The 11,648-nt window shown below is 35.6% G+C and overlaps 1 protein-coding gene across 1 annotated transcript in view; it reads left to right on the forward strand.

Moving 5' to 3' along the window:
• ACAP2 (ArfGAP with coiled-coil, ankyrin repeat and PH domains 2) overlaps positions 1-11,648 on the forward strand; it is a gene marked incomplete at its 5' end in the record, with an annotated part of 31,472 nt that overhangs the window by 16,646 nt on the left and 3,178 nt on the right. Inside the window, 2 exons of the mRNA XM_010022163.1 lie at positions 4,310-4,422; positions 11,089-11,140. Coding sequence (XP_010020465.1) covers positions 4,310-4,422; positions 11,089-11,140 — 165 coding nt within the window. The remainder of the gene's footprint in view (positions 1-4,309; positions 4,423-11,088; positions 11,141-11,648) is intronic.

The following is an 11,648-nucleotide window of genomic DNA, read 5'->3' on the forward strand; positions in this document are numbered from 1 at the left end:
AAGAGTGGTGTCACAGTGTCAACATCACTTAAGACTTACAACTCTTGTTTTCTGAGCAGTTTGCAGCCCATTGCTGTAGTAACATGTTGAATTAAGAAATATTTTAAAAACCAGTTGGACCTGTAAAGAGCATTATGACTTTTGGTTTGGGGACAAAGCTGATATTTCTAAAATGAGGGAAATGAAACAGGAAAAATGCTTCCATTGAACTTGAAATAGGTTTTGTTGTATTCAAATCACTTTGTCATTTTAAAAAAAAAAAAAAGTCTGCTTCTGAAGAACTGCTCAGGAAACAGGTGGAGTGAGAGAAAATTTTTAACATCTTGAATAAACAAGGTGATAGGAAACCAGATGCTACTGCAATCAGAAAGGAGGCATAAACCAGAGCTGCTGTTGAGAAGTAATGCAAACTAAATCTTCTCTCAAAAAGCAAAGATGTGCCGGTATTTCAAGTGACTTGTATGCTCAGTGACTATCTTGCTTTTTTTCATTTCGTCTTGGACTGTAAGCCTTGTTACTTGTGTGTGTTGTTGTTTTAAGCCCTTTCTCAAGGGACTTTCAACTTAAGCATGACATTCTTGTGCTGATGGGAAGGGAATGGAAGCAACTTTCTAAATGGGAGGGTCACACAGTGTCTTCTGTTTAGTATGTGCTGGAGTAACTTTTCAGAGTAGTGTTTTCTTTGGTACTTACGCACCCCCATTTACTGATTTTTAAAATTTAAACAATCTGTTACTCTAAAATAAACCCCATATTGAATATATTTTCAATATTAAAATGCTAATACTCACACTCCCTAAGATTTACTGGCAAAATGGCTTGAATAGCTTTCATGACTTGCTAGCAACCTTCATCTTGAAAGTAAACTGAAAACTGCTGCTGATGCTGAAAAAGTATGGGGGCTTATGTTTTGGTAACAAGAAAACTGTATGCAGAGAAACAGAAAACATGCAAGCTATGAAATTAATCTAATATGTATGATAAATTGATAAGTTTGTATGAAGATGCATTCACTGGAAGACCATCAAGAATAGTAAGTATTCTGTGACCCACCGGATTAGTATTAATTGTGGAAGTGAAAGTTGTTTTTCCATTGCCAGCTAGTTTGCTATGCCTCATGGACATTTAAAGAAAAGAAAACACCAGGCATGAAAGCATGCTGTATGCTTCACTTACATAGCCCACTTTGATGTGTTTCTCTTCCAGTAGCTGGCCAACCTTGAAAAATGACTGTCAGAATAGAAGCCATAGATATTCCTTCCTTCAAATCTGAATGAAATGTGTGATACAGCACTTCAGTGTAACTTTAATAATACTGGCCTAATTTTCTTAGTTCTGATTAGGTGAAATATACTTTACTCCTAACTGACATCTAAGTAGTAAATGAATGATGTTTAAAAATTGGTCTTTATCATGTGTTTTTGCTTAAGGAATACCAATTTCTGAATCTCATAAAGTGACTGGGTTTATTAACATGTGACTCTCTTATGCAGGATACTGGAAAGACGTGGATGTATTTTTCTCCACCCCTGAGTATTTTTCACGATTCACTAAACTTTTCCATGTGCCAAGATTAAAATAAACTATAATGTGACTGCTTTTTTCCTACTCTTTAATTATAAAATAGCAGAGACCATAAGATCAGACACAGCATATCTAGTTCCTTTTTCTAGTTTTATCCTTTTAATTGAAATTAAATGTGGGGTTGTTTGTTTATGTTTTTAGTTCATCTTTTTCTGACCACAATTTTATCAATATATGGAAGTTTTACCACCCCACCCCCTTGATAGTCTGCTGTGTATAGTTAGGAAAATATTAAACATCTGTCTGTATACTCTTGTGTCTTTATCTGCTGTATAAGGGTGGAAGTCAATCAGGGAAGCCATTAAAAATGGCACAGAATGCACTTCATGAGGAAGGCTCAGTATTTTAGACAATTTGGACTGAGAGCATAGCATAATCATAGAATCATAGAATAGTTAGGGTTGGAAAGGACCTTAAGATCATCCAGTTCCAACCCCCTGCCATGAGCAGGGACACCACACACTAAACTGTCGCCCAAGGCTCTGTCCAGCCTGGCCTTGAACACCACCAGGGTTGGAGCATTCACAGCTTCCTTGGGCAACCCATTCCAGTGCCTCACCACCCTCACTGTGATCCAAAGGAGTTTTCCTGTCATGCTTGTGTATGTCTTCAAAGCATAAATCTAGATACATTGGAAAAAGACAGTTAGGTTTTCTGCAGCAGTTCTCCAAACCAGGAGGAAAATGTGATTACATAGTAGTTTAGGCAGAAAAGACTCTGGGAATGTAAGTTGTCTTTCACTAGACAAGGAGTTGCAGGCATCACTGAGGCAGGAGGATGCAAGTCTTTAGCAGGTTTCATTACGTTTGGGAGCTGGTAAGTTAGAGTAATTTATCAGGTTTTGGGGAGGGAGGGAATGTGACATCAGCATGTCTAAGTCTGTACTTATAGGGTCGTTGTCCCCACCCCCCCACTCCCCCGCTTCTTTTTTTGAGAGGGTAAGAAAAAAACAGGACTTTTAACACTTTGATGTTTGTGTATGTCATAAGTAGTGAAATACTAAGTTAAAATTGTATGCGATATATGACTGTTTGTGCTTACCTGGAGTCTTTAATATTCAGCATGTTCTGATCTAGAAAACGGGCAGAAAATCAAAGTTATTAAATGCTGAATAGTAAATGCACAAATCTGTGATTTTTGAGAAGCTTTTATTTGCAACCTCTATGTTTATTCTAATCACTACATGGTAGTGATACCATAGTTCGTTTTCTTTTGGAACTCTTGCATTGATCTTCTGCCAGTGAATTAATAAAAATCTAGGTTTAACATTTCAAATTTAGTTAATCTATTCAGATATTGGTAATAGCTATAAATTAATGGAATTTTGTGCCGTTCTGGCCTGGGAGTGTAAAGGGACAGTTTTGATATGTAACCACTTCACTGTCTTGTTTAATTGACCTTGGATTGGACCAAGGTATCTGCATGTATAATAGTAAATGTTGTGTGTAGAACAGAAGTTGTGTATGGGCTGGACTGTCACATAGGGCTAATGGCATTGCTTTTGAAACCAAACTCTCTTTTTATTATAGCCTCTTTTCCCCTAGTATAGATAAATTCCTAAGGAGCAAAACAGAAATACAGATTTACTTTTCATGCAAAGCTATTATTTCAGTTTACAAAAAACATCTGCAGAAGGTGTGGCAGAGTGACATTATAAAATGTCATGCATCTTCAGTATTTAACTTGGTGGGGTTTGGGAGCTTTTTTTGTTCTGAAATTTAATTTTCATTTATGTGTCTATTCTGCTCTAATTAAGGGGAAGAAGCCATATGTTACTAATTTACTTTAAGGATATATTTTACTAACAGTGAAATTAAATAATAACATATATATTATTTTGATCTCTGGACATAGGTTATGATAAATGATGTTGCTCCATGTGTGGTTTTTCATGCACCCCTAGTAGCTGTTAGCTTTCTGCTCACTGAATACCTGAGCTCTGCAGCTTCCGAGGAAGAGTCCGTGCTGTTTCAGACAAAATAGGAAAGCAAATAATCACCACATACGTTATTAACTGTTATTAGCTCTTACTGTTACTAGATTGATTGATATGTGTATTCCCTTGTCCTACTTCTAGGTTCATATTCTTGTCAAAGATAGTTTAAAAAAAAAAAACCACAAAAAAACCAGCAAAAAACCCACCCAAAGCAAAACAGCCCCTACTGCTAAGTTCTTGTTATCATTGTCAGCACCCTGACTACTTTAATTTAGAGATACCATCATCTTTGATTACTTGTCTTCTAAGTTCCAGTCTGGCTCACTTGTCAAGATCAGAGAACTGGAGAAAATGCTAAAGCATGACTGGCACTATACAGTTGTCTGCAACAGGCTGCAATTGCTTTTCAGTTTTGACTCCTAACTCCCATTACTCCCTTTCCTTTACCTTACTCTCCCCTTTCTTTGGAATATATGCGAGACTATTTGAGCAGACAGTTGAAGCATCAGATGCTCTGTCAGTAATATTTGCCCTCTACTTGGCCGTAGAGGTCACCATACTTGAGCAAGAAATTCCCCTTGTGTGCAGGTAAAGTAAAAATCTTCAGTATTCTGATCTCCTAAAAATGCTTAAAAACCAAATGTTGGGGCTCAGAGTCATGGTTTGAGTAATGAATGTTGCAAGCAGACGTTATTCCTACGTTTACTGTTTTTGGCACTAATACTGTCCATATTTGAAGTTTCGTTTGAAACTGCAATGTCTCTTTCTTGTCTTGTTCCTTTGTACTAGGATTATTCCAGTGATGATACTAAACTAGAATACAACGTAGATGCAGCCAGTGGTATTGTTATGGAAGGCTATCTATTTAAGCGAGCCAGCAATGCCTTCAAGACTTGGAACAGGTAATTATTCAGAACCTCTATTTACTAGTTTGTTAAGATATTGCTTGTTAACGCACAATTCTGGTCTGACTTGCAACCTGTGTAACTCACCGATTTCACTGTTTTGACAGAACACTTGGATGACTGTTAATTAATGTAGAGATGATACTTCAAAGATGTTCTTGTTCTCTGTCCTAGTTGTTTGCAAGCATTTTTCTAAGAGTGTTATCTTAATCTGGAGAAGTCCTATGTATGGAAAGCTCGTTTTCTTGTGTACAGTATGGCTCTGTAATTGCATTTTGGCCTCACTTTGAGATTGAAACAGAACAATCCTTATGATTGTATGCAGTAAGCTATGCAAATATATATGCGAGGAAAATAAGCATTAGAGGACAAAGTAAAATGGAAGTTGTATAGTCATTGGAAGCAGGGAAACTTGGTGAAAGACTCAAGTTATTTTTCCTGAAAGATAAGCGCCTAACTGTTATTCTTTACAATTCCTGTCATCTGCAGTGACTTCTGCTTAGTAGTTTTGAATGTCCATTTGGGAATTCAAAATATATTTTAGTCATGTCTCTTTAACGGTATATATTTTATGATTATTTAGGTGTTTTTCTCCCTGAACAGGATTTCTTTTGTACTTCCAAGGGTATACATTTTTTTTCAAGGAAACCTGTGTATGCAGGAGCATTTACAGTATAGTTGGATACAGTTCTTGAACCTTAAAGTTCATTTATTGTGATATAGAGCTCTTTTTCCCATCTTATTTTCTGTAATTTTTGCAGCAGTGCTTCTGTTAAACTACTTGCTGTGTTTCAAAGGACAGAATGTGCATTTGGGTCTGTGGTCCTTTCCACTCTTAATTAATGTATAATTCCTTGAGCATCTTGGAACACCAAAGGTCTATGACAAATTGGGATTACTTCACTTAAACCCATAGACTGATGCAAGAGCTACTGGTGTCAATAAGACTGTATCTGTATTACCAAGTTATGTGCAACTAGTATAAGGGATTTTGTTTTGGACTACTAGTCTGGTCTGATTATCCATCTGTAATGTACTTTCTGGGTTATTTCATCCAAGCAGAATTCAGAGTTCCCAAAAGCAGATCTGCCAGGCATCAAAGGATGGTGAAGGGAAAAAACTGGGAGATAATGCCTCCTATGTTCCTGGTGTGAATGGACACAAAATAAATGTGGAGAAGTCACAATTAAGATATGCAATGACATTTTTTCAGCTTAAGTTATGGATTTGAACATATATAAGAAAAACATATCCAAACAATATCTCAGAGCCAAGGTAAACAGCTCAGAAATGAGTCAGAGTTACCTACTTTTACTATATAATTTATATTTCCTTATGGTTTTTCTTCTGCTTGTCACAGGAGTATTCAATCAAGCTAAACCTTTATTTTTTTTTAAACTTAAAATCTTGATAATTTATCTTGCTGCAGTAGGCTAGTGGGATGCTTCAGAATTAGGCAGAGAATAGCTATCTATAAACACAGTTTAGAAATTGAGTCAATCATTTTTATTTTGTACTTCACATTCACAAACTGTTTCTAATTGTTATGAAATTAGTATTATCGTACGTAAAATACATGCTTAAGACCTTCTTATGAAGACAACTTATATTAATTTCTGAATTTAGCCCCTTTTTAATAAAAATAGAGATGTATTTTTATCTTATTTTTATTTCTGAATACATTTGTAGTTGCTTGCTACATGGTAGGCACTGAAGTGGTCATTGCCACATTCCACTGCCTGTTTCCATTGATGGAATGCATTAGTTAGGTACTACTGCAGTTTTAGCTGCTGGGAGATACTACTGATTAAAGTTTACCATATATTAGAGGTGAGTGTTTTTTCAGTCACTAGGTAGGGTACAAGAAGGGACTGTGTCATTGCGTTAACTGGTTTGTGATTAAAAATTTACTATGACGTACCAAAGGAGGAAACATTTAGGGAATTACATATTTTATGTGAGAGCATTCAGAGCTGAAGTGAAAGGCCCCAGGACAGACAAGATATTTTCAGTGTTCTTATTGGATAGGTAGTTTGCTGCTTCATTTTATGCCCCATCTTTTTGGAAAGTGTATGGACAACCAACCAGCTGAAACAAAACCAGCTTAGAAAGATATACTGGAATTTCCTGATGTTCTGAACGAAGAGTGATGGCACTGATCTTCATTGCTAACTGCTTATTGCACTGTCAGTAGTAACATAGAATCACAGAATAGTTAGGGTTGGAAAGGACCTTAAGATCATCTAGTTCCAACCCCCCTGCCATGAGCAGGGACACCACACACTAAACTATGTCACCCAAGGCTCTGTCCAGCCTGGCTTTGTATGGGAAATGATAGCTTCTCATTTTCCTCTCTTGGTATCAGTTGGTATTTTGTTGGTTCTAGGCCTTTTCAAGTACTCTTTTAAGACTGAACTAAGGGCACCAAAATTCATTGTACATACCACTATTAATATATACTTGCCAGCATTAAAAATATAAGATAAAAGGAAATGTTACAATGGATTTTGTCTGGGTTTGACACACATCGGTATAGTTCTAGCTAACAAATTAAAGAATTGTGATGCCTCTGTGTGCATGTTTTGGTCAGTGAATCTATGGACACCGTAGTGGATTATTCTGGGAAAAGTCTGGTTCCTGGGGGAGAAATTAAAAACAAAGGCATGTAATGCAGCCCGTTGAAGGGGGCCAGATATGTTCTAATGAATGAAGACTTGGTTTGTTTCCAATCCAAGCTAATTTCTTGCTAGGATGATGTAGTTTATTCCTGGGTCAGCTGGCATCTTGGGTTTCATATACTTTCATATAGACTATAAAGTCTCAAGACTTTATAGTTATTTGGGCTATTGCATCAAATTTCCTGTTCTTGGAATTGTTTCCAGCTTGCGAAGCAAATAGTGTTTTGAGCAGGTTACAAAGTAAACCACAAGCTATTTGCAATTCATTGTTGCTGTGTCTTGAAAGAGCTGAAGATTTTGCAAATTCGTTTTGTTGTGGCTAAGTGGATAGCCTGTAATGTACATGAATATTTCATATAATACACTTTGGTGGAATCAAAATGATGTTTTTATACTGCAGAGTCTTACAGTAACAGGAATGGAGACCTGTGTTTTGGAAATATGTCTGTTTGTAAATGATATCTCTTATTGTACACCATTTTTCTTAAGGCATCAGGAGCTGAAATCAGGTGCATATATTATTGTGGAGCAGTAGGTGGAAAGCTGTTTTAGTTCCTAGAAATTAAAATGAAAACCAAATCTATATCATGAGAAAAAATAGACATAAATGTAGGGAGAAACATGTTTATCAAGCACTGGTATAATCTGCATAGTTTATAGGTTGGATGCATTAAATATTTTCCTTTTTAATTCTGCTGTATTTTCAGATCATGCTAATTCTTTGCTTATTTTGCTCATTTTGCATTTTTCATTCCTTCTCCTTTCCCTTATGTTTTAATCCTACCCCATTTTTTCACATGACAGGAAAAAGCCAGATCATATCAGGTACCAACCAGCTTCTTTTATACCTTCCCAATGTTTCTTTGGCACGCAAAAAGCTCTTCATTAACCCTGCATTTAATGTTGATTACTCGCAATGGATGTATAAATGGCTCAGTCTAAGAAAATAACAGAAGGATTCTGCCTGGGATGCCAGTATACCTGCTGCTCAACAACTTTAAAAGAATTAGAAAGATTGAGCTAGATTTAGCTAAAAAGGAATTAAAGTTTCTGCACTTAAACATGTGAGCATTATAAGATCAGTGTTTTGACTTTTTCCAGTTGAAGTTGGTGAGATTTTTCTTATCAATTGTATTGGAAAAAAAGATGTGACTTTTAAATGTTGTGCATTCTTAATCACTCTCATTTATTTGCATGCTGATAGCAACTAATGAAGAAAATGGTTTCCTTTTGAGAATCAATAAGCATGATTCATTTTTATTAATTGTAAAACTCAATTTAAATTTTGTTTCTTTTTGGTGTTACTCTCAGTTCTTAAAAATTGGAAATTTTTTTTTTTCAATGAATGTTGTATTGTTTGTGATTTGATTTCAATTTTGAGTTGTGTAGGTATAAATGTTGGAAAACATTCCGTTTCTAAACCCAAACAGCTATATTTAAGCACCACTGAGACAGTGCAACTTACTCAAAGATTCCCCAAGTATGTTTTCTCCTTTGCCATGCTCCTCTCCTGTTACTGACAGAATTACACATTTAAACTTTGACAATGGTCAGTACTTCGCACATGTTGCCTAAAGGTTTGTGAACATTAATTCTTAGAACAGGATGGAGGTTGTATACTCCAGAATAGCACCTTCTGTACATTTATTGTGCCTGAAAACTTCCTGACTGTTACTGCTCTAGACCCCCAGCAATCTGTTTCCTACAGTAATGAATAGAATTTACTGATGGTACATAGTTAATATGAAATACCTCAAAGTTTTTGGCCTGAATAAAACTGCTGTGGTGCTCATGTGGTGGAGGTAGTCTGCCACTTTTATTTTTTTAAGCATACTATAAAATGTATTAACTTTCTGTTCTCTTGACATCTAATTCAAAAGTGATCTTCAAGTTATACTACATTCTAAATTGTTGGTCTTGTTCAATATGTTTCCTTAAAAAAAAAAACAAAACACCACCAACTCTCCCCACCCTTTTTTGGTTGGACTAGATAGTTATCTTAAACAGATTCAATTTCTGTACTAGGAAAAAAGGGGCCTGGAATACTATGAGAATTTCTAGATTAGGGTTTAAAGCTGGCATAAATTTGTTTTACAATTTGTGTGCTCACTTACATCCAGTTGATCAGATTGGAGCTCTCTTACTTTAGTAACTCACTGAATATTTAGCTGTAGAATAAATGAAGCATTGCATTAATAAAGTTAATTACACCACCTAAGGCTATTGTTAAGGATTTGCTCTGTTGCATGTTATCTTGGGGCAAGGCTTTATTTTATTTTAATTTTTTTCCCTTTATCACTTAAGTGCTGCTTTCCATGCTTTTCTATTTGGTGTCACGTTTGAAAACAACACATAAGAAAGCTGGAGTTTATTTTCTAGTCTGTTTTTTTGTTAAGTTACCTATTTAAACATTAGCAATAACCCACTTTATGCTCATATTTAAGGCTTAGTTACTGCATCTGTAGGGTTTTTTTTGGATAGATGGTAAAGGTCATACCTTTTAAATAGCAGTGACCAAAACTACTGCTGTTAATAAATTGAAAGAGTAATTAACTCTTTCATTATTCTGTTTAATTATCTTAACCCAGAAAGGTGTCTGTTATGTTTGAAATCCAGTATTAAAAGAAGATCCTGTTGTTGCTTTTTATATTACTTTTAAAATTAAATATATCTGCACAACATTTGAAAAGATTCTTAAAAGGTAGAATCTCATCTGTCTGTGAAGTACTAACTTTTCTAACAAATACTAGAATTTCTGATTTGAATCTAACTTCATTTATCTTAATTTTTCTTAATCTTTGCTTCTTTTCATGAATGGCTTGCAGTGGTTGAAAAAATATATGGAGCCCTCTTGTTACTAACTGTAGTAAACTGTAGCTTCAAGTTCAACAGCCTGTGGAGAATAACAAGATATATTGCAATCAATATTTTGTATAGTGCTGCCATTCAAACTATTTGCAGCGTAGGAGGAAGTGAAAGGTGGTATAAGTGGAGTATTTGAGGTATTGAGGAATTATGCTGTGATAAACACAGGTTCACACTGAAAACCTGAACAAACCCAAGAAGTGTACCTTTCTCTGCAGGACTGAATTATGTTTTACATTCCCTTCATTTTTTGTCAGTTCAAAACCAGTGATGATTGGTTAGCTTTTATTTTGTTCATCCCCAGAAGAGCTAGACAGGTATGTTTGTTTGCCGCTTTTTTAATATTTAGCGGTCTGATAAAATGTCCTTGTCAGAGATCTGAGGCACTTGTAACTTTTTTCCAAACCATGAATGATATTTCCATTCTTTATGAACTGTATCCTATCCAGACAGTGAGTTTGACAAGGAATGATAGAGTTCAGAAAAGTTTTTAAGTTACATTATCTTTTGGATTTTATAGGATGCCTTCGTTAGATCTTTATTTGATATCTTCCTACGAAGATGAGGCTTAAGTTAGGATCCTACTTAAAAGGTTTTCCTTGGTTTTGCTTCGGTTTTGTATGCAGTGTTTTTATTTCAGCATCTAAAATTTTAAGAAATGCTAACTACAGACAGACATTTAGTGCCTCAGTAAGCTATTTATTAGTTATACTCAAAAATAGTTCAGGAGTGAGTAGTTCACATAGTTCAAGTATTTTTGTTATTCAAACTGTCTGAATTTGTCTTATCAAACAATTACTTTAAAATGTAGTTTGCTGCTGAAATACAGAAGTACATGTTCTTTGAAATGAAAATGTTTTGTGTGGTATCTTAACTAATGTCATAACATGAATGTATTTGTTTAGGACTCGAATTATCTGAACCTTGCTCTCTTTTCTGTTTTGTCTCTGCTTTACCTTTTTTCATTATTCTCTTGAAATACTTGCCAAAACTGACTGTGGCATTAATTTTGTGAGTTCTTTTAGGCAGTCTCTCTGCAGACTGTATGTTAGCACATTTTTGTCAAATAAGCACTGTAAAATTAGTTATGTATTCTCTGGATGTCTCTTCATTTGAATAGGCGCTGGTTCTCAATACAAAATAACCAACTTGTGTACCAGAAGAAATTTAAGGTAGGTATCGAAAGCTGGGATACTTTGGGGTGTGGGTGCTGGTTTTCCTGATTGATTGGGGAAGTAGAAGCAGCGCTAACACTGGCATCCTGTGTGGTCTTCAACAGTCTACTGCTCTTTCTAAATTAGTTTCCCCTTTGTAAGATTAGATTAATATCTGCACTTAAAGATTTTGAGATTCCTGTGTAGTGACTTGTAAGCACATAATTATTTTCTGCGGGGTCTGTTACCTTGTTGCAGAGAAGGTTTATGAAGAGCCCTAAAAGTTGTTGGTCCCAAAAGGCTTGTACTCACTTGCTGGCAGGGAAATGCTCTATCCTGTTCTTTGAGCAGTTGTGTTTAACTCTTTCAGGACTTACTCCCTCCAGTTACTTATTGGGTTCACATACCTAATTTAGCTGCTGGGGAGAGAGCGGAGGGGAAGAAATGGCATGAAAGCATTTGTCATGAAACAGTCAGGAGTACTATGTACATGTATTTAATACTGCAAATGTACGGTGGTTCAGCA

This window comes from Nestor notabilis, unplaced genomic scaffold, assembly GCF_000696875.1.
Source record: "Nestor notabilis isolate BGI_N333 unplaced genomic scaffold, ASM69687v1 scaffold2589, whole genome shotgun sequence".
Taxonomy (NCBI): Eukaryota; Metazoa; Chordata; class Aves; order Psittaciformes; family Psittacidae; genus Nestor; species Nestor notabilis.